Source organism: Anopheles maculipalpis, chromosome 2RL (genome assembly GCF_943734695.1).
Source record: "Anopheles maculipalpis chromosome 2RL, idAnoMacuDA_375_x, whole genome shotgun sequence".
NCBI lineage: Eukaryota > Metazoa > Arthropoda > Insecta > Diptera > Culicidae > Anopheles > Anopheles maculipalpis.
The window spans coordinates 10,916,228-10,939,161 of record NC_064871.1 but is presented as its reverse complement, the minus strand read 5'-3'; the positions used below and the strand labels follow the sequence as shown (position 1 = coordinate 10,939,161).

Below are 22,934 nucleotides of genomic sequence, written 5' to 3'. Positions count from 1 at the left end.
ATCGAACCCGTCGTCGTCGAACCGTTTTGTTCTGGCACACTGGCTTGCAGGGATGGGCTTGCTTCAGTTGCTACACGCGGCACGTGCAAGAAGCTTGCTCGCAAAAGGAAGAAACAGGACCGGCAACGCATACTACTTCCACCAAGACACGGACCAGCTCGTTTGCCGGGAAACATCGAACGGTGGTGTTCCGCAGCACAGTGAGTGAAGAATAAATATTCCTTTTTGCTTACAAATAAATGTCGAAAAATGGGAATGCTTTGCTGGTGGCCGCTGGTGAGTGTGTTTGTTTGCTTCGGCAGAACAAATGTTGAATGAACGTGTCCTGGCGCACTTTCTTTGCATTTGCTGCTCGCCTCCGGTGCCGTAAGAAAAATGGTTCACCATGGTTCACAAAAAACAAACTGAGTGAAGGTGTGGTTGGGAGGTTACGGGGGAAAATAGGGGTGGTATTTTCCACCTCTTTCTTTCCCGATCCCCACCAATCACCACGTGTTGCGACAAAAATCGACACGTAGTCGGTGGTGGTGCAATGGTTAAAAAAAAGCGTTGATTATTGTCGTTAAGCCAATATTGTGTTTCACCTGCTAATAATGGTTAAATATGAATGGTTAAATTCGTTATCAAAACAGGGTTTGTGTGGGGGTGCGTGTGCGCGTTATTTAAAAATGGTTAAAATGTATAGGATTTAACAAACAAATAAAGGTCTGATCTGTTATCGATATGCTGCCTTGCGGTTGATGAATTTATTCCGAAAGCGTGCAAACAAATCGCCTGTACTAACATGATGACACGAGGTGCAAGAATGTGCCGTTGCTCGCCAACGATTATTTATCTTAAATTCATAAATTATGAAACGCAAACGAAGGTGTTGATGTTGTGGTTTTACTTTTATCCCTTCTCTCTCGTTTTAACCGCCATTTGTACAGTAAACAGCATTTGGTAAGTGTAACAATAATATCACCCGGCTTATTGTTTCCAATAACGATCAAAATGAAGCTGCTGCGCGAACAAAACGGGCATGGTGCATGGTGTCGGAATCCATATTTGAAATTTGCCACCGCCACACCGCCACATGTTCGCCACGTGCTAATGATTGCTAATTTATACAGTACCCGGCCGTTATCTGGCATCACACTCCGTCGAGAAATTGATACACCGAAAACACGCTGATTGACAGAGCTGGCAGAACGAGACTTATGGGGGAGAGTTGCGTGTACAGCGGACACATAACGAAGGCAACGATAACACACAAATTAGCGCGCAATATTGGAATAATATAAATTTCAATAATTAATTTTATTTATAAATTCACTTAAAAACCAAAATCAATTATGCTCATTTCGTAGCCCGTATTGGCTACCGTTTGGTAGCATTTGTATCCGGTTTTATTTTGCCCTAGTCTCCGCGCTGCTTGATGGCGTTGGTTGAGAAGGACACAATCTATGTCACGGGTGTGTGTGTGCGCGCGCGTTGGTCGTCGATGTTGGCCAGATATTGGTGTATTGCATAAAAATGTATTTTTATGTGTACAAGTATAAAAGCAGGTGCTTCACAAGAGCGAAAAGAAAGAAACACACGCCACCACCACGATCAGGTGAAAACATAATTCCAATAAATGTTAATTGATGCCAAATTTTATTTACGATTTCGGACGTGTTCCCTGTACTTGCCGGAGTAGTCCAGGAGGGAAGGGGGAGGGGGGGGGGGGGGGTGAGTGAAGAGGCAACACCAGGACGCTGGTAAATAATGTTTCATGCCACGAAAATGGCGCCATTGTGGAAGTAATTCGATTTCCGATGCATCGGTTGCATTCGAGTGGGTTCGGTTGTGTAAGCAGTTGGTGCAATTGTAATTGATATGAAGGTACTGCATGATTCGAACAATGGCGTTTTTTTAATGCGGTATTGCTGGTAAATGTTTGAGAGTGTAAGCTCCAAATATTAAAATCCGAATGACTTAATACAATTCTCAATTTGTGGAGAAGCACTGGTTGAAGTTGAAATTGAATATACTTTGTCACATATTGCTAAGGTTCCTTGAGAACTTGAAGGTCAGTATTACTTTGTAGATTGTTGTTCGATTCTCTTCTTCTTGAATAGGTCTCCAAAGTCAAGAGCTTATGTCTGATAGTAAGGACGTCTCACTGGGAGGGTTGTGTTAGCACAGAGTAAAGCACAAACGAAAATTTCCATAACTACGATCACCAGTTACCTGGACTTTGAATTATTTTGAGAAGAAATTTCTATACATACGAGCTCGTAGCTATTCATCCTTTTCATTTGCCATTTCATTTGTCCAATTGATCAGGCTTGTTAGAATGACCATGACCAACGTCACATGCCAGGTGAAGGTGGAAGAAAAACTCTCAGGGTCCTTTGCTACCACCAAAATCCTGCGTGAGGGAGATGGGCTTGCCTATCTCCTATTCAACTTGGCGCTAGAGAGGGCCATCCTTGACTCGGAAGTGGAGTCTTCGGAAACCATCTTCTATAAGTCCACCCAGATCTTGGCATACGCTGATGATATAGACTTCATTGGTGTGCGGCTCTCCCAGAGGTAGCAGAGGCCTACCAAAGGTTCGAGCTGGCGGCAGAAAACCCCGGGGTTGCAGATTAACGAGAGAAATACCAAATTGATGGTGGCACCATCAGCGGTCCTACCAAGAAATCCGGAACTACGTCGGGGTGATGTACGGATAAGTGACCGCTAATTTGAAGCCGTTCAAAACTTCACCTATCTCGGGATAAAAATCAGCACCGAAAACAGCATAGAGACGGAGCTGCGCGCTAGGATGGTGTCGGCCAGCCGGTCATTCTACAGCCTGAGGAAACATACCTCCTCAAAAAAGCTGTCGCGACAGTCGAAGCTGGGACTGTATCGTTACCTTTACAGTCTCAGTACTCACATACGCCTCTGAAACATGGACCCTGTCCAAAACAGACGAAACCCTCTTAGCCGCGTTCGAGAGGAAGATGCTCAGAAGGATCGTTGGCTCCGTATCGAGGAGCGAGGAGTTGTACGAACTGTATGACGACCTCACCGTCGTGCAGCGAATTAAGCTCGCCAGGCTCCGATGGGCTGGCCATGTTATCCGCATGGCACCAGACGACCCAGCTCAGAAAGTCCTTTTAGGTCGTCCACACGGACAGAGGAGACGTGATAGGCCCAGATTGAGGTGGGAGGATAGCGTGGAATCATCCGCCATCAAGACCGTGATAACGGATTGGCGGACGAGGGCGCTGCTGCAGGACTGTGAGTTGTTCCGGATTCTGCTGCGGCAGGCCAAGACCGCAAAGCGGTTGCAGCGCCTGATAAATAAGTAAGTAAGCTATTCATCTTACTTTGTTTTGATCCGCAGATGTCATTTTGGAGTTGCGTCGGGATGCATTGCTATAAGTTTTGATGCACAATTAATTGTACAACCTTTGAGAACTTTACGGCTGACGATAATAGAAGGTGTCCATGCTTCGTTACGATCCGTTCAGAGGTCCTTGTGGCGTCATCTGTAGATTTTTCAGATTTGGTTAATCAAATGAAGGAAAGCAGAATTTGAAGACCACAGCTTCTCGCAGATTGATATGTAGTGTTGGATCATTTCAAGCTATAAGTTTTATTGGAGGTGAACTGTCATGTAAGACATGGTTGTCACTTTGAATGGTAACCTCAAAAGATTGGATCAAAGTGGGATAGTCAGTCCTCGCTACAGGGAATGGTCTTTCCGGATGGGTTTTGAAGCTCGGTACTGCCGTGAGAATACCGTTGCCGCTATCGCCTTTATAAATAATAGAAAACTCATCTGCATGCTCCCTAGAGTGTGCGTATATCCTGGAGTTTTGTTGCATAGCCCTACAACCAGCCCAAATTAACAAGTTCTCTTAAATGAGAGAGCTCCAAAACAAGACACAGACAGCAATACAAACAACAACACGATATCAACAAACCGTAGGTTGCTTAGACCGTACGTAGCTAGGACACGCCCGGTTGCTATGGACGCCTTTGCTTGGAATGTTTTGCGAGCTGATATGCCTCACCAAAGAAAAGCAATTTTCTCACATTACCATTCTAGTAGTGCTGTTGTGAGGTGTTCATACGTTTTCCAATCATTGACCCACCGAAAAAGAATCGAACCGTGCTTTTTTTCTGCAGTTAGTGACCAAAACCTGTACTGGTAACGATGGATTTCCGTGCCATCTGGATACGGGACCGGTTGTGTAAGATATTGGGCGTTTTCGAGCCGCGCTATATCGACACGGTGCTGAACGAGCTGTACGATGAGCTGGTCGCCTTCCTGGACGATTCCGTCACCGATCAGCGGGACGACCATAAGCGCATCCTGTTCGCGTATCGTACATTTTACGAGCGGCTTATCGAGGAAAAGGTGACCGCATTCGAACCAGGTACAGAGGCAGTGAATTGTGATGTGAAAATCACAGCGCCAAAATATAAAACCATGGCCTGCTTTAACAGTGCGTTTTATCTCTCTCTTTCTCTCTCTCTCTCTCTCTCTCTCTCTCTCTCCATTTTATAACTTCACTTTTTGCTGTTGGGGACAAACTGTAAAAAAAAAACACCGAAACGTTGGACCCAAAAATATTCGATCGTAAATCTTACCAACCACCCTCGACCCGCCTCCCGGAACACTCGGAACACCAACGATGAATGATGGTTTGGCGATCGCGCTACAAATATTATATGCATGTAAAACATGGCAATCATCAAACCTATACCCGGCCGGCCTCCGGATCGGGCGACTTTTGTTTGGTCCTGTGTGATTAAAAACCTGTGGGGGTTTTGCAGCTACGGCGGGACCATCCCAACCGGGCACGTCGGAACCACCGGAACAGACGCAGAAAGAGAAGAAAGGGAAAAAGGTTAAAGGTGGGTAATTTTTCCTTCAGACCCAACTTTCCGTCCTTCCAAGAGCGTTCACCAGCAACTGTCCCAACATCGTAAACCGTCTGTATGGGATGGGTCATTGTAACAATCTCTTATCAACAACGTTCTGTTCCCTCTGCAAGTTTTGCACGCAAACATTCATATGAGTAATAGCACACTCAGACTTCCTGGGTTCTTCCTGTGAAAAAAAACGACGCTAGATATCTGGAGCTCTTTCTCCAAGTGCAGTGAGACACTGCTTCTTCCATCTTGCAGGCCATCGTTTACGGCGGATAGAGAGTGGTGCTGCGGGCGTGGAGAAATTCATTGCCTCGTGGCCTCCTACCTCCTCGTGTATGTTCTCGTATGGATTTATAGTTACGGTCGGCCCCAGAGATCGAGCCTTCAACTCTATAAGTCTCGGCAAACCGGTGAAATTATGACACTTTCATCTAGTCGGGCCGTAAATTACCGATGTCATTCGATTGCTGCTTTGCTCCATCTGGCCGCTCCCTTCCCTTCCAGGAGTCCCAATGCGAGGATTCACTAAAATGGCAAAAACCGCCCACCTGTCCACGTTGGTAAGAGATATCCCGACGAAGTATATTCTAGCTGGAATGAAGACGAAATAAGAAAAAAACCTAGAACTCCCTTTTCTGGACTGGCTTGCTAATCGATGAAAGGGTTAGGGGATGCACAAAGTGAAATGAAAAAGAAAAAAGTTTCACAAGTCACCTTTTTCGTCCCTTCCTGTCTGAAACACTGTTTTTGTTAGGTTATTTTCTTGAAATAGCATTCTTTCACCACGTTTTGGATCACATAATTTTTTCCCATTTTTATTTCCCTTTTACTTCTTGCTCTCAAAAGGTCGCTTGCTCTCTATGCTTGCGGATCTGCTTGAGACACCTTCGGACGAAAAGTTTCCTTTCCCGTGAACCCAACTTGAAGTTCGCTTTTTTTTTTGGGTTTGGCATGTCTTTTACTTTTGTTCCGGTACTATGCAAACTTCCTGCCGCTTAAGCAGGGCCAGCGCTAGTTTCGGCGTTCCTTCGTTTTTTTTTTCGCGAGGTGTTCGCCAGTTTGCCGATCCGGCCACCGTTTGTTTCATCACATAAATTTTCGGTAGATCCTCTCGTGCGAAAAATGACTTTTGGAGTACGTTATGAATGCATGATTTCCTCCTAGTTCAGGGATGGAGTGTGCTTTATGGCGTACCAGAGATGATACTATCCTGACTGACGGAAGGCAGTGTACCAGGTAACTGTGTGCATGGCTGTGTGTGCTCACTGGTGGCTTACTGCACCTCTGTCCTTGGTGGGGACTCAGATTATGCATCTTATCTGCATTTTTGCAGACGTTTTCTGGTAAGAAAGTATGCCATTTGGCTGTTGAAATAATGGTAGAGGGACGCATTAATTAAGATTGGGTGGGGATGGGGGGAAAAGGGAGAATAGGTCAATCTGGATGCTGATTTACGAAATGTTTATTGAATGTGAAATAGTTTTTTTTAATTAATGTCTAAATGGAATGGTCACGGGATTTGTAATTAAAATTATTTCCAATCCCAGCTTTGTAACACAACTACCCTTGCGACAGTCCATTCAAGTTGATACGTACTCAGAGACAGATTTAACTGCTCGTAGGCCCTAAGCGGATAAGATTTTTTTGTGATTAAGGACGGCCTAGACGTATTATTTAAAACTAATTTACAGGCTAGCTACAATTCACATTGGTTTGAAGACATTTGTTGCTCCAAACAGTGAACGGGCACCTTATCCCAAGTGAACACGGACATTTCGCTAATAGTTGTTCCATCATCCAAATTTTTGCCCTGTTTTTAGCGATCAGAGTCGTTTCATCAGTAGACAGACAACACATTCCGCGTGTTTTGCTTCCTTTCGTTAGGACTCTTCTTCATCACGCCGGCCATTGAATGACCTACTAGACTTACCGATACCATGAAGTTGGATAGTCAGTCCTCACTACAGTGGGGCGTTCCGGATGGTGTTTGTACCACGGTCCTGCGTTTAAATATCGGCGCCGCTGTCGTCTATACCACCAGGACACACCTGTTCCAAGTGTAATCCATCCGCCAATGGAGTGTCAACCACTTATTATACATTTAGCGTTGCTTTCACGAAGTAGTCTGAGTCATTACCAGCCTTCAAAGAATATAAAATATTCGTAAGTAGGATGGTCACTTATACTAAATAAAGCGCAAAAAATTGCCCTGGTCATATATATTGAACACGATTGGAGTAATTGGAAATAAACTGCGAATACAATGTTATAAATGCCAAGACCGATGCCCTGCTCCGATGAGCATCAAGCAATACTGTTCAAATGGCCATGCTTTTCCATGAAAATGCTGGGATATGTCGCCCTGCGAAGACATTCCGTTAGCAAGACGTACGGTCGGATTAAAAAAAAACTATCAGGGATGGACTTCTTTTCCTTTCTCAACGATGGATGTTCGCTAACAAAAAGGGCTTAACTTACCGTTAAACTCCAACTTAATTTTTTAACAAAAAGCGTTGAATGATGAACTTTATCGCTACAAAATGGCTAAACAATACACTCAATAATTACCATTAATACACATCGTTTCCTTGCTTCGTTTTTCTCTGGTGAATTCTTCGATTGTAACGGCTCCTGGCAAATGTTAGCGCAAGACGCCAGGAAAAAAAAAAAACAACGTGAAAACACCATAACACACTACCCCAGGGTAAATCCAGACCTGGCAAGGAAATGAATACGGATGTGAGCATGGCTGCCTTTCATATCCTGCAGGCAACACGTACGTGGAACGGTTAATTTGATTTATGTATGTTTTTCTACCGATCGTTCGAACGGCCCGTCGTCCTTCATCCGTATCGCCCGATCGAGTGGTGTGTTGTGCTGTAAATTTGTACTACCCCACGCAACACCCTTCCCTACAACACAACACACTGTCGAAGCCATGCTGACACGGCTTCGGTCACTATTAGTCGACTTACCGGTAAAGGAGTACATAGTCGTCGCATCGAGCGTCGTGCGCAAACATTGTGGGTTCATCACGTTGCCATGCTTGGAGGCACAACGTCGTCATCGTCGTCCCTTGCGTTGTTTTGTTATTGTCTCCCAACCGAGCACACAATCGAGCCACGGAACCAAGCAGCATCCGGAAAGTGTGTGTATGTGTGTGTGTTTGTGTGTGCACCAGTGAAAGCGCCAATATTAATAGCATTATTGTGTCGCTATGGGGTATTGCAAAAATGTGCCACGGTGGACCACGGTGGCAGTGTGTTTTAACTTTCTCCGGATTGCAGGGTGCTGCATCGGGACAATATTACATTGCAGGATGCTGCTGCCTCTGCTAGATTGCTACATTGCAAAAGCAAGGTTCGAGTAACTTGGTCGACTTGGTCGACGTGTGTGTTCTATACTGCTAAAACTGCTTGTGACGCGCTTTCTTAATTATAACATTTTACATGCTAGTGCCCACCCCTTGAACGAAATGTTTGCAGACAATATTTACCTTCGCCCCACAAAATACTTCAATTTGATCACTATCTTTCTCCACATCCCGGTTCAGGTCCGGCAGACGATGCAGACGATGGCAGTAAGTGCATATCACACGAAAATATGTTGATACCACTATTTAATGCACTTATATTTGCACTTGATTGAGTTGTGCACACTATGCAATGCACGGACACAGTAGCACCATTTTGTTTTTGTCTTTTCAATAACATTTTCTTTACGCATCTACCCACAGGCAAGAAGAAAGGAAAACCGAAGAAGGGAAAGAAAGGAGGTACGTATGGCAGACAAAGGAAAATATGAGTATAAGTGCAATATCCGCCCCACTAGTGGGGGGGTGTGATGGCACACAACAATGTGCAATAATGCACAAACGACGTGCAAAACATCCGCGGATAGCAATTAGTCGTTTGTTGAGTTGCCCAACACCGTCGCCGACTGTGCCGGACAGCGTCGTCGTCACCGTCGTTAGCGTTCTAATTAAAAAATCCTTCTTATTTTCTCGCACTTGCTCTGCCACTCGAAACAACTTTTCTAATTAGACGCTGACCATGAGATTACTGGAGACGCCGGATTCCTTGGGGCTAGCAACGATAATGAGCTGGTTGAAGTTACGGTAAGTTTTCACGCGCGGTGGTGCTCGCTGATGGTGGCACTAAAGCAGGCATCGCGGTCCACCTCCGGGGCGTTTTTGCAACATAGTACGCTAATGGAAAAGTAATGTCGTTGTTTTCCTTTTTACATACACACACACACACACACAAACGCCTTACGCATCGTTAGAAAATTGTGCCGACATCGATCAAAACGCCAATCGTACACATTTGCTTCGGCATCATACCGGAGGAGAAAATTGATCCGAACATCCGGTACGTGTACATGGTCCGGCGATTGTGCACACCGATAGGTATGTGTTGCGGGTAGTCTTGGTCTAATGGTCATAAATCCGGTAATCATATCCGACGCATTGTTTGCCCTTAAAGGTACGTTCCAAAATCTGGAGGACTGTATTGCGGAAATGCCGCGCAAAGTGATCGTGGGATGCATTAGAGGCAATCTGATACACAACGCGAAAGAAATGCTGGAAAGAATTTACCGCCCCGGCGTGGAGTTTCAGTTTCACGAACCGGACACGAAGCGTCCCAAACCGGAAAAGAGTGCCAGTGCGGACGAGGAGGAACCGTCGGCAGTGGGTCGTTCGTCCAGCAGGGCAAGTGTCGGTTTGATTGACTACACCCGTCCGTCCGACTTTCGCATGAAAGCGATGCAGGCGAAAAAGATCACACCCAGTATGGCGATGCGCGAAGAATCCGCACTGGAAAATAGTAGCCGCCAATCGTTGGCCGATACGCCCAGCAGTGAATCGAATCTAACGCAAACGAAAGCGTCCGAATCGACGACCGGTGATTCGGACGCAAAGTTTCCACCGGCGCCAACTTCGTCCGAACGGTGGGATACGCTGCTGGAAGAGTCGAAGGTGAAGGGACAGGTGGAGCGGGTCAAGCAGCAACCACCGAAACCGTCGCCCGAGGAAAGCCCCATGAAGCAGAACCTGGAAGCTAACCTGGAGAAATTTATCGACACACTGCAATGGACGATTGATCACGTGGAGTGTGCGTTCGGTCTGCCAACGCAGTACAATGCGCCTAATCAGGAGAACATCACGGTGGATGAGGATAAGTTCAAAATTAAGGTCGATATCGGGAAGACCGCAATTGAAGATTTAACCACGCTGCAGCTGGAGGAAATCGTCGAAGGATGGTCCATCTACATCGGGAAAGTGTTGCGAGAGTCGAACGAGCGGGTAAGGGTGATGAGGCCGCGTACGTTGTACGTGGTATTATTGAATGTTGTGTACACAATAGTTATGGGAAAACCAATGTTCCGAATCAGAGCTGTGCAGAACCGTCGGAACCGTTCGACTCCGGATAGAAATCAGAGTCGGCTCAGGAACCGTTTGTTTGGAGCCTTGGGTGCGCTTCGTAGCGCACAACACTAGTACACACTAACTATAACTATATTTTCTTACCCACAATCAGGAACCAACCGACTGCACACCGATGGCAGAGTACAATCTGTGGATCGAGCGAGAATTGCAGTACAACTCGATCGTGGAGCAACTGAAGGCACCGTTTGTGATTCAAGTATTTGGTACGCGTTCGGTACCCCGATCGTTCGGTTTTCTGTACATTTTAATAACATTTTCCCCCTCCCTAACGCTAAATTGCAGATGCCCTTAAAGATAATCAGAGCAACATAATGAAAGCGTGGCCGGACCGATTCCGCAAACTGAAGGAAGCTTTGTGTTTGGCCCGGGAGAACGTCGAACACCTGGCCATGCTGCAAAGCTATCTAGAGGTAAAGGCAATGAACGGATGGGGCGGGAGTCATTTAGAGTGGCACCACCACTCTTGCTATTATTAAATTTCTATTACAACATCCCGTTAGGGCCTAAGTTAAGTTGAAACCCGTGTCCGGCTTCGGGGCCAAAGCCAAACATCAACGACAGGGAAAAATCACGCTCTAGAGACGGACGCACACTCACACCGTTTTGTGAGCGAATTTTTGCTAACAAACATCATCATCCCTTTTCTACAATGATAATCATTATTTGCTACCGGGAGCCTGCTGTCTAACAACTTCTAACCTATCCATTCCCTTTCTGATTTCATCTCACACCGTGCCCATTCTTTTGATACGGCTTGGATGCTGGATTGCTTTTGCCGGTTGCCGGTCCGGTGCGTTTGACATGGTTTTTTGCAGAAAATCAAAACCGGTGATGACTTCAAATTCATCCTATCCATTATACCGAACATAACGATCATACTGAGACACATTTGGACGATGTCAAACTATTACAGCCTGGACGAGAACATGCTCAGCCTGATCGGGAAGATATCGTACGTGTTTGCGGAGAAAGTTAAAATATTAATTAATGTGGATACCATTTTCAAGTAAGTTGTTCCCTTTTCTAAATCATAATTAACTGGACGTGTAAACGGTATACGGTCCGGTACCGTTGTTTAAAAGTTTAATTAGTAGCCGGTGGATATCGTCTGTATGCGTCTACTGACAATGTTTGGTGCACATGAGCTGATGAACCAATTACTATTCGGTAACTCGGATTTCTCGGAACGCTTGAAAAACTGATTTGTTAACTCAGGGGTTTTTTTGGACACTTCCACACGGTAAAAGGTAATGCTCGTTTTCCTTCATAGGCACTCGGCATCGCATATACACAAATGCGCAACGAACTGTGCTACGCTTTTGCAGGCGTGGAAGCAATCGTACATGGACACGCGGGCCCAGATCGAACAGTCCGGCATTGGGTCACGGTGGGAGTTTGATAAAAATGTGTTGTTCCGGGAAATCGATCACATGACGCGCATTAGTCACGATATGGCACACATTGCTCAGGTAAACATGCTGCCAAGGACCTCCATGACGCCACGACTATTCTAACGGGGCGTTTTACATTTTACAGGTATTTTTAGACTTTGAAAACATCTTCGATGCCAACTTTAAAGCTATGATTACCGATCCCGAAGAGGTTGATAACACTTTAAGCAAGGTAAGTACATGCTGTGCCATGCCTTAAAAAAGACTCTTCTGATAGCAGCTTTCCCGGCAGGCTGTAGGCTGCCCGTCTTCGGGGGAAAAGCCTTTCCCGAGCAAGCCTAACGATAAGTAGAAATTCATCAGCGCTAATGATATCCATTCTTTTCTGTCACCACGTTTGCTGGGGTGGGATACGGCATCGGGTAGGTTTATCGCCTCATCAATCACATCATTTCGGTCGACTACGACATCTTTGCCTCGAGCAATTTGGCCAACTGGGAGGCAACGCTGGACTACTTTCACAAGGGCGTTGAACAGGTGGAGCACGAAGCTAAGGTAGCCCTGGATCGCTGCATTCCATCGCTCCGGTGAGTCCGTCCCACGTTCCCAAAGCCGGCAAAACTCGTCCCGCACGCCGGTGCAAAATCCTTTTTGCACCTCCGCAACGGTACATAAATCACCCGTAATCCAGTGGACCATCGTTTTGCACGAGCGTTTCGGACATGTTTTCTATTTCTCGTCTCATTTTAACCCTCTTTCTCCTTTCCGGTTTCACAACCACCACGTTCCCTGGTCTCCCCGGACAAACGTGCACAACCACTACACCCACTGCACACTGGCAACGGTTCTTCATCGTTTTCGGTTTGGATCGGTGGACACCTTGATTTCCGCTGCTGGCGTGGCCGGCTGCCGCAACGGTAAACGGTACGATTGGGCACCCGGATTCGATTTCGTGTCCCCTGCCACGCGGTACCGCCGGAAACTGCCGCAACGCAACAGGTCCGCCGAGCTGGGGCTGGAGCTGATAAAAAATTTAGACCGCATCGAAACACGGCCAGCATTGGCAAAGCATTTATCATCCAAGTATGAAAATATTATGAAACAATTCCTGGCGGAAGTCGGGATGGTGGAGCACGAGTTTCTGGTACATAAATAAATTTGTTGTCATCTTTTAAGGGTACTTTAGGCAGACGACAGGCGGCTCAAACGGTACACACGGCATAAGCATAAGCGGGCCGAAAAAAGGGGTTGAAAAAGAGTGAAAAAAAAAAACCTGAAGACGGCTACGACGGGCACGACAGCAAAACCACTTGGCCCGGTGCTCATAACTTTTGCTTAGTTTGGTTGTTGTTTCTCTACCGATGCTTTTCTTTTTCGTGAGCGCAATAAGGGAAAATGACATTAGTTTTCCTGCGTTTTTTTTTTTACCTTTGCCTTCGTTGCTTTATTGCATCCCGTTCGGAGGGCTCAAAAACAGCATTCTCCATCAACCTTAGGGCGATTATTTCGGGTAGTTGTTGGTAGCAGATTTGATTACGTTTCACGTGCACATGGGTTTGGCGCATTAAGAGGAAGCAAACGCACCCCCTACAATTTATGTCGTGCTTCATAATTGATTTCAGTTCGGAAAGATTTTCCCCTGTATGGGGGTGGCACACAGCAACAAAACGCAGGGCTCGGTTCGAAAACGCCGACGTAACGCTACCTGTGCCGACGTAACCGCAACTTTGCCATTCAAAAGCCGGAAAACTTTACGTGTGCTTGGTGGCGCATTATTAATGGTTTCCGGAAATCAATTCAAAAGTTGCAATTCCTTTACAAAGTCGTCCCACCTCCCCCACTTTATGCTTGATGCCGTACTTGCCGCTGTCGTACGTCGCTTTGCAAATGCCATCGCGCTGGGAAGCAAACGAGGCCCGTTCGTGACTTGGTAGCGTTTTGTGACAAATTTGGTTTTGTGTTTTTCAAATTTCTTCTTCATTTTTTTTTTCTTTGTCTTGATCCTGCAGAAACATAAAAACAATCCACCCCTGCAGCGCAATGAGCCGTGCTACGTTGGGGCCGTGTTTTGGGTGCGTTCGCTGCTAAACTTCATCCGGAAATCTATGACCGCATTTAGAGAGGTAGGTGTGAACAACATCCCGAGCTCGTACTGTTGATAATTTTCTGCTTTGGAAGTAATCTTTAAAATTTTCTCAAACCCACTTTGGACAGTTTGAGGCGAGTAAAAAACATTCCGAAACGTCACTCCAGCGCACCGCGTTCGGCCAGTACATGCAGCTGGTGAAGGACTTCAAAGGGTACGAGAAGGACAATTTCCAAAAGTTCACCTCGCACGGTACCAAAACGGTGAACAGTGTACTGAAGCGCAACATTTTAAAATTGGAATTTTGCGAAACGATGCTCGGTAAGAAGTGGGTCAGGATGTACCAGGAGGGCACAGTTATTGTTGAGTTTTGTTACACATGTGCACTTGTTTTGTTTCGAGTAGTAACAGACTTTTTTTTTCATATTAATCATTTGCCATTGTTGCCTTTTTGTTTTCCTTATTGTAGAACTCCAGAAGGAGAAAAAGTCGGCGAACGTTAAAAAGGAAAAAGCCTCCTTACGACGCCCTTCCGCCCTGATGACTGGCAAGGATCGCACCCGGTACACCAACATCGCCACGGCTGTACGGTGGCTTGTTAACAGGCCCGATGCGCTCGATCCGCAGCTCGCGCTCGCCCAAAAGCTGGTCCGTGCGGCCCGCAACACACCGTCCCAAATTTCGTCCAGTGGCTCGCAAACGCCCGCCAGCGAATTCAAAATCAATCAAGCCCAGCGTAAGTGTCGGTTGCCAAAACTTTGTCAAGTAAATTGATTTTTCACATCTCAAGTGTTACCTCTTCCACCGGCCGGCGACCAAACACTCCCTCCCAAAAAAAAGTTACTTAACGTGTTAAACGTTCCCTGTAAAACCATTCTTTGTGTGTGTGTGTCCACCGCTCTCAATCTCCTCTGACCGATACTGATGATAAACTTTATACTGTGTTTCCAATTTTTTTTGTTGTTGCTTTTATTTAACTCACAGTGATGGTGTCAGCAGTTTCGCAAAAGAAAATTCCCACGTGGCGCGAAGTAATCGGCGAATCGGTGCTCATCGAGTACAAGCTTAAGTTTGCGTTGAACTTTTCCTACGGTAAGGCAAAATCTGCTTTCTTTTTTACTGCACGGTCAGCAATCGGGCCGCATCTTTACAGCACTCCTAACTCATCGGCTCCCGTAGTGGTTAGCTTCGCCGGTTGCGTGTAGCTTCAGCTTATCTGCCCGCTTACAGCTTTCTTTGGCCGGCACTTGCGGAGGTTTGTCGTTTAAAGAAAGAACGACTCCGGCCTTAAATAATCGGTCTCGAAATCCTTTAGAGCGCCGTAGCTCTCACCAGCAGAATCCGTCCTCAAGTAGTTGAAGCTGAATGAATATTCCATCCCAAACAAGAGGTATCTCGAGCCGGCCGCACACGAGCGTATGGCGTACCTTCTCGCTTCTCGCCGCAAGATTTTTTCTCCTCATTTTTCAAATATCAAAAGGATACGCGCGACAAGAGCGCTGCAAACGAATGGATGATACCCGGAACCCGGAGAAAGCTGATTATCATTTTCATTTCCAATAACCAACAGAAGTGGCTTTTGATTTATTCTTGCTTCCCCGTTTCCGTTGCGAAACGCCCACCACACCGCCGCAGACCATTACTGCGGACGGGAGCTTTCGCTAGCAGCGATTCAATTTATGCTACAATACTAAAGCTTCACGGCGAAAGCGCAACCACACTACCAACTGGCGATGCTACTAGAGCGATCAAATCCGTTCGCTTTACTTGGCTCACTGCAAACTGTTTTTAGCTGTTCCCATTTGCTTGTATACATCCTGAGAGGTTTTCCTTTTTTGGTCTCTTTCAATGTGCTGTTCCTGTCAACACACGCGCTACCCGGCTGCCCACAGACATATTCGACGTCATCAACGAAGGTCAACAGTTCGAGTATTTGGGATTCACATTAAGTCCCACCATTAGGATGGCCATTATGAGAAAAGTAAGCAATATTTTCTTACCCCCGCCTTCAACTTGGTACGCCTGATTTGTTCTGTCCGTGAGCGGCCAAGGACCGCCATTCGTTTTCCTTTCTTTTTGTTTTTAGTGCTCTCTTCTACGGCTTCCGTTAAATTTACACTATTTCTGCACCTTTTATATCTAGAGAGCTTAGTTTATCCGCAACACTCTTCAACCGGTGCCACACCGACCCTACATTTTGCGTCCCGACAAACTGGACGCGCGCTACCTCTTGCGGAAAGTTATTGCAATCCCTTGCCTTATGGCTCGGTGACAGCGATATATTCCAAATTCGTGCAAAGAATGCTAGAGCACGGATTGTGCTTTCGGCCGTTGGTAGTTTTTGTTATGCAAGGTAGAAATAAAATGGATTCAGAGAAAGCAAATCATACAGCGCACCAATATGAAGGAAGAAACTTATGTTTCTTTATACATTTTGTCGTGTTGTAGGAATAATTAAAATTGTATTTTATTTTCTAGGATCAATTGTTCCGTGATGTGGAATGTGTCAGCAAAATGGTGGACAGATACAACGACATTGTGCTTAATCTCTCTACACCAGAGGTAAGTTCTTTTTTAAAACGCTCCTATTTTTCTTGGTTAACGACCCACTAGGTCACACTTGCCTGGGGGAACTGGTCCGGATGGGATTTGAAACGTGTGAAGACGCCAGACCTCCCGTTTTAGTACCCGATAAATCCTCTATACATATTCTTGTCTTGATGCCTCCCACTGTGTCCACTGTGTGTCCTTTAAATCACAAGTTTACAATTATTTTAAACCTTCTCTACAGTAAAATCATTTCCCCAAAAGAAGAAAAGGAGGTAAGAGAAGGATTACAAGTTATGCAATCGAGCAAATCTATCTAATTTCATTTTGCTCACAAACGATCGAAAACCATTCCTCCCGAAGGCTTGCAATTTTAACGCTAGAAAATAATAATATTAACTTCATCCTTTTGGCATGGTAATCAGCTCGCTTCAATTCCAATTCCATTTTCGGATTAATATATCCCGAAAGAGATACATTTCCATAATAAATGGGCAAGAAAATCCTTTGTTCCATAAATTATTGACAACACTCGTGAAACCGAAACCAATTTCCAAGTTCCGATAGCAAACTGGGTGGTGCCTGCGCCGGTTGGCCGTAATTTCCGTACGGGATGCTCTCAGTATGCAAGCACATCCACCGGCATCATCAGTTCATGGGAGCAACTTTGGGTCGAAGGAACGGATTGATTTTTGAAAGAAGCAGCTGCCATTGCTGTGAAGCTGTGGCTGGTTGGATTGTAAGAGGCCGGCGCCCTGTCTTTGGGATGAGCGTACGAACTCTCCGAGTTAATTCGTCCCAAGTATCCTGGCCCATATCCTTTCCATTTGTAGGTGTGAGAGTGTTTGGGTGTGTTTGTGTGTGTGGGTTCATTTCGAACGTCTGCCAAAGTTGCAACCGAGAGCAAAAATCTCCCACGGCCTGAAGGAGTATTAATTTATCCGTCGTCATAAATATTCATGCAAAATGATAAGTATACCAGAAAGTTGTTGTCCACAAGATGGATGTGACGGTGGGTAGGGTTGAAGGGCGGGGGCGTGTGTTTGGAAACAGTTGGACACTTCATTCGTCAAGTGGTTCAATTTCATCATTCTTTGGGTGAGTCTGCCGGACTGTTTGAAGATTGGAAAGAATCTTCTGTTTTGAACTTCCTGCAAGAAGACGACGGACTATAACACAGCGTCTGATTGAAATAAGTGCTTAAAATTTACATAAAATTATTCTGTGTTAATTTTCTAACCTTCCACGTGTTTCCGAAGTTCTTTAAAGATTTAAATGTCGAATTGTATACGGCAATTCGGAAAGATAAGCAATGGCGGCTCAATTTCGCACTGCCTTTTTGTCCTTTCAGGTTCATTTCCTGCGCAGTCATTTGTACGAAGTTGAAACAATCATCCAGGCCGGGCTTGGCCGCTTTACCTGGCAATCCTTTAACATCGGAGCGTACGCGGAAAAATGTCAAACGGTAAGTGTGCTGCCCCGGTACGAGCATTGCGTAATTTTACTCACTCTAGCGATTTAATTATATACTTTGTTGCAACATTTCCCGTAGTTAATGAAGAGCTTATCGTCACTCGTATCGCAAATTGGTTACATCAGCAATGACATAAAAGTGCGTATCGAGCGGCTGGAATCGTTCGCGATGTTTGAACTGGATAGTGATAAAACAAAGGAACACCGCGTGATGGCGACGGAAGTTGTGCTGAAAGCACCGACCCAACAAAAGGACCACCATCATCCGCATCACCACTCGTCCCACCGGCAGCAGCAGCAGCAGCAGCACCACCACCAGCAGGACGTGCGCCATGACAGTGTGACGCCGACGGACGGTGCGGCAATTGCATCGACCATTACGTCCACCCGGACAGACGACGCTAGCGAGCAGGAGAAGCGACAAAAACGGCCGAAGAAAGTGTCCATCAAGGAGACGGACGACAGTGTTAAGCCGTGCCGGGATTACTTCGACGCACTGGAGAAGGATCGCAATGCGAAAACGATCAAGTTGCTGCAGCTGTACGATTCAATAGGGCCCATTCTGATTAAATTGGAAAGCTTAGTGCTCGGTACGTTTACTGGCGAGTGTGCCGAAATGAAATACTACTACAATCACTGGGAGAAACAAGTGTTTGGCTGCTTCACCAGGTATAACCCGCTCCGTACCTTTGATACACGATATCGCTGTGACAGCAATATAAACGATTCGCAAACTATCCCTTCTGTTTTCGCGTGCATTTGCTCTTCGCCATTAGATTTGCAGCGAAAAACTTGGAAAAGTTCATGAACCATCTTCTGCACAATCAACCGTTGTTCGAGGTGGATGCAATTCTGACGGTGCCGGAAATTCTGATGAGACCATCGTCAACGGACGCCTACAGTATCATGATCAGCTCGGTGAAAGATTTTTTGCTCAGGTAAGGTTTCGCCTCTTTTTTTTTATATGCAATTTAAATCGATTGCTGGAAGACCGATTCCATCTGTCATTGTTCGTTACAGGTTGAAAAATTTTAAACGATGGACTGCCGAAACTTGTCTTCCGTGTCCGGTGACAAAGTGCGAGGAGAAGGAGTTTTACTTTACTTTCTTTGAAGACGTTGTGCAGGTATGTGTTACAAAGATTGCTCCAGTTGATCCAGATTATAGTGTTTCCTGCTGTGCTTCTCAAAATAGATCCCACGTGTTTGTGAGTTGGTAATAAATCTGCAACAAAGCGTTCAAAATCTCGTTACTGAAGTACTGACGTATCTGAAAAGGTAGCTTAATTTAAAAATTTAAAAGCATTCAATAGCCTTATGAATTACTTAATTGCTTTACTACGTTTAGCTGGCAAAAATATCGCAACCTATGGATGTACGAAAAGATGAGTGTTTGTGAAAAGTTTCTCAATCAAAACGTTTCACTGGCTCAGCTGGATGAAAAATTCATTTACTACACCCAGATCGTTAATGAGCTCGAACGCCACAAACCTTTCCACGACATCAAAAGCATTCGCGTGAACCTTAAACCACTGATAAGAGGCATAGTCGACCATGCGGTGGAGTGGCGTAATACGCTGGGAAATATTCTTGCCGAAAGAACACGCCAGCAGATGATAGAGTTGCACGAACACATGGTGGTAAGTGAGAACTCGATGCATGGCGATTCAGTAGACCCTTTTCGTATAAATTGTTTCACAACACATCAAATTGCAGAAATTAAGAACGGATTTGGATAAACATGTAAAGGAACTGTCACATTTCAAGACGGTCATGCAAACCATACAGACGATCCAATCGACCACGTTAACAGTTGAGCTCAAAATACACGAAATCCAGGAAATCTACAACATCCTCGAAGAGCATCGCATCAAAGTGAGTACGATCGGAGCAAGGCAGGGTCGGCCAATGCTCAACTCTTGTTCTTTCGGAACTCATTTTACAGTTCCCTCTCGGTGACATGATTATGGCATATCATTTGGAAAAGCGATGGAAGAAAATCTACCACTCGGCACTGTTGCGGTCTGGTAAATTGCAACCCACAAAGGCAAAGTTTGCCGAAATCACACAAAAAGAAATACACACGTTCAGTGACGAGGTACGGTACAGCGCATACGGTAACTGTTTTTCCTCCGACAGGGTTTGGTAAGAGAATTTTCCTTTTTCCAGTTGGCAAAATTTATAGCAAAATTCCGAACGGAAGGACCAGGTACTGTTGGATTAGATCTGGATAAGGGCGTCGAGCTGATGGATTCGTACGGCAAGGAAATCGATCTAATGGATCGTCAGCGTATCGAGCTAGGTCAGTTTGCTTTGCTTTTTATGGTATGGAAAGCTTCATTCGGCATTAATCTTTCTTTTTCTTGCCATGTTTGCTTTCAATTCGAACAAATTTGATTCGCAGAATGGTACTTTTCAAATAATTCCTGTTTTTTTGTGTTTTATTTTATTTCTTGATTGGTTGTAGAAAATGCGGAAAAACTGTTTGATATTCCATTAACGGATTACAGTGATTTTTTGCAATGCAAGCACGAATACGAAGAAATACAAGTGGTAAGTGCGTTTCGCTCGTTGCTTTTGGTCGCTAACAAATGTCATTCGTCCGTAGGGATGTAGTGTGAAAGTTCAATTTGTTCTAATTAAATGTGTTTGTTTAAATAGGGAAGCGACTAATGTGAAATTTCTTCCTACCTTCCATCATATCTATATAGGTCTACAAGCTATACGTTCAGCAAAAGGTTGCCCGCGAGAAGTGGTCCCACACGCTGTGGGCAGATCTCAACCCTCAGGCACTGTTGGAAGGAATCGACAATTTCATGAAGGAGTTTCGAATGTTGCCAAAAAATGTGAGTCCTTTCAAAGTTGACTCGCAAAAGGGCAAGAGCCAAAATGGACCGTTCGCAACACTCTTCTAACAATGTTTGGGCTTTTCGTCATCACTCTCTCTCTCTCTCTTTGTCTCTCTCTCTCTCTCTCTCTCTCTCTCTCTCTCTCTCTCTCTCTCTCTCCTCACTCAGATACGGCAAGCGCCGATCGGTCAAGCGTTGGACACGAAAATGAAGCAATTCAAATCCTCCATCCCGTTGATGTTGAGCCTGAAGGACGAAGCACTGCGGGAGCGTCACTGGATGAAGTTAATGGAAAAAACTGGTCAACATTTCGACATGTCACCGGATCGATTCACGCTTGAGAACATGTTTGCGATGGAGCTGCATAAGTATCAAGTAGGTTTGTCATTAATTTTTGAGCCCGGCAAAACCAATAGTTGGGCTGACCAGCTCGCCAGATTAATGGAGTTAGGGTCCTGGTGGATCAGTATGAAAACATAAATAATTAACAACCTGTCACCGTACTAATTGTTATTCTTCGGACATAGAATGCCCCCTGTGCAAGACACCTTTTTCGGAGCATTTGGAGCACATAATGACACCTAAGTTTCTGGGTTTTATTTTCATTCTCTACTGTTCTCGTTACAAGGATATTGCGGAAGAAATAATCAACAACGCCATAAAGGAACTGGCAATCGAACGCAGCGTTCAGGAAATCGCCCATATCTGGCAGCGGATGTGCTTCAACATGATACGTTACGAAAAGGGAGGACGAATGCGTGGGTACGTGCGTGATTTATTGAGCCGAACGATTGGCCCTGGGTGCCATTAACTATATTTTTGGTGGTATTTTTCTTTTTTTTTTTCGGTTGCAGACACATTCTCGGTGCAACAGACGAAATTATGCAAGTGCTTGAGGAAAATTCCATGAATCTACAGTCGATGGCAGCGTCGCAGTAAGTTTTTGAAGCCCCTTTTTCCGCCAAAACTCGGTTTGCGCTAGGAGATACTATCATGAGTGTCATTTCTCGTTGGTAGATTTATCGGTCCATTCATGCCTACCGTGCAGCGGTGGGAAAAACATTTAACACTCATCTCGGAAATCATCGACGAATGGGTAAGCGTGCAACGGAAATGGCTATATTTGGAGGGCATATTTATCGACGGTGATATAAGCAGCCAACTGCCAGAGGAAGCGAAAAATTTCAACACCATCGATCAGGAATTTCGCGAGGTGCGTGATATCGAACGATTACTATTGTGTTCTGACTCTGAAGCAGATGTTGACAGTAATTGCACATTAATATTTTGCATTCGATTTCTTCTCTGGCAACAATGGCAGATCATGAAAAACAGCAACGATAATCCGTTGGTCGTCGATGTTTGTCTTGTTCCGGGCCGATTGAACGATTTCATACGGCTTGGTTTCGCACTGGACGGTTGTCAGAAGTCTTTGAACGACTATCTCGAGCAGAAGCGTAGAGCATTTCCAAGGTAACCCTCATGTCCGGGCTTTTACACTAAATATTTTATCATCTTCGCACTCACTTACATCTTGGTCCGGTGTTACAGATTCTACTTTATATCGACGGACGAGCTGCTATCAATACTAGGCGACAGTGAGCCAACGTCCGTACAGGAGCACATCATAAAGGTAAAGTTTATTTCCTTTTCCCCTCGCCAAGCGCGGTGCTAACTACTGTTTGCCGGTTTTCCGGAAGCACCTGCTGCGTTAAACATGCACACCGGAAGCAGGTCATCGGAGCAGTACAGCACTGGGGGTTCCAAACTTTACTGCCACTTGGCAAGCTGTTACCGCCCAGCTTCCAATTACTCTCGACACTGACGCACAAATTTTCTCACTCTGCAGATGTTCGATAACATAAAATCTTTACGATTTGCTAAAGATCGATTTGACACGCCAACTGTAACGGCCATGATTTCCAGCGAGGGTGAGGTGATGGAGTTCGAGAACCAGGGTATGTATATTATCGCTTTCGACAGTTTCTGTCGTGGTGCGAATGAGAGCGGCGGGCTGAAATAACCGGCGTGGGCAAATTGTGCGTGTACTGCCCCTCCGAACACTCGGGTTGCGCGTGAACCGACACCGACCGTGATGCGTTGAGGTGGAACATAATTCACAATTTTTCATTTTATTACCTCACGTTCTGTGTTTTGTGCCTGGAAGTTTATTTTATGGCACAAAATGTATCAATCGGTTGGCCGTCTTCCTAGGAAAAAAAGAGTCCTTTCGTGCGATGG

General features: G+C 45.4%; 1 protein-coding gene across 1 annotated transcript in view; it reads left to right on the top strand.

Moving 5' to 3' along the window:
• Positions 1-4,177: 4,177 nt before the first annotated feature.
• Positions 4,178-22,934, top strand: part of LOC126560083 (dynein axonemal heavy chain 10) — a 39,258-nt gene continuing 20,501 nt past the window's right edge. Inside the window, exons 1-37 of the mRNA XM_050216244.1 lie at positions 4,178-4,400; positions 8,453-8,479; positions 8,636-8,674; positions 8,943-9,016; positions 9,184-9,307; positions 9,384-10,204; positions 10,440-10,551; positions 10,631-10,758; positions 11,164-11,354; positions 11,619-11,817; positions 11,885-11,971; positions 12,166-12,326; positions 12,739-12,883; positions 13,749-13,862; positions 13,954-14,146; positions 14,295-14,561; positions 14,810-14,917; positions 15,718-15,806; positions 16,304-16,387; positions 17,724-17,837; positions 17,925-18,514; positions 18,622-18,783; positions 18,866-18,971; positions 19,040-19,122; positions 19,193-19,484; positions 19,561-19,719; positions 19,790-19,942; positions 20,014-20,146; positions 20,312-20,397; positions 20,556-20,690; positions 20,862-21,068; positions 21,322-21,455; positions 21,548-21,628; positions 21,711-21,906; positions 22,015-22,166; positions 22,245-22,326; positions 22,543-22,651. Coding sequence (XP_050072201.1) covers positions 4,178-4,400; positions 8,453-8,479; positions 8,636-8,674; positions 8,943-9,016; positions 9,184-9,307; positions 9,384-10,204; positions 10,440-10,551; positions 10,631-10,758; positions 11,164-11,354; positions 11,619-11,817; positions 11,885-11,971; positions 12,166-12,326; positions 12,739-12,883; positions 13,749-13,862; positions 13,954-14,146; positions 14,295-14,561; positions 14,810-14,917; positions 15,718-15,806; positions 16,304-16,387; positions 17,724-17,837; positions 17,925-18,514; positions 18,622-18,783; positions 18,866-18,971; positions 19,040-19,122; positions 19,193-19,484; positions 19,561-19,719; positions 19,790-19,942; positions 20,014-20,146; positions 20,312-20,397; positions 20,556-20,690; positions 20,862-21,068; positions 21,322-21,455; positions 21,548-21,628; positions 21,711-21,906; positions 22,015-22,166; positions 22,245-22,326; positions 22,543-22,651 — 6,160 coding nt within the window. The remainder of the gene's footprint in view (positions 4,401-8,452; positions 8,480-8,635; positions 8,675-8,942; positions 9,017-9,183; positions 9,308-9,383; positions 10,205-10,439; positions 10,552-10,630; positions 10,759-11,163; positions 11,355-11,618; positions 11,818-11,884; positions 11,972-12,165; positions 12,327-12,738; positions 12,884-13,748; positions 13,863-13,953; positions 14,147-14,294; positions 14,562-14,809; positions 14,918-15,717; positions 15,807-16,303; positions 16,388-17,723; positions 17,838-17,924; positions 18,515-18,621; positions 18,784-18,865; positions 18,972-19,039; positions 19,123-19,192; positions 19,485-19,560; positions 19,720-19,789; positions 19,943-20,013; positions 20,147-20,311; positions 20,398-20,555; positions 20,691-20,861; positions 21,069-21,321; positions 21,456-21,547; positions 21,629-21,710; positions 21,907-22,014; positions 22,167-22,244; positions 22,327-22,542; positions 22,652-22,934) is intronic.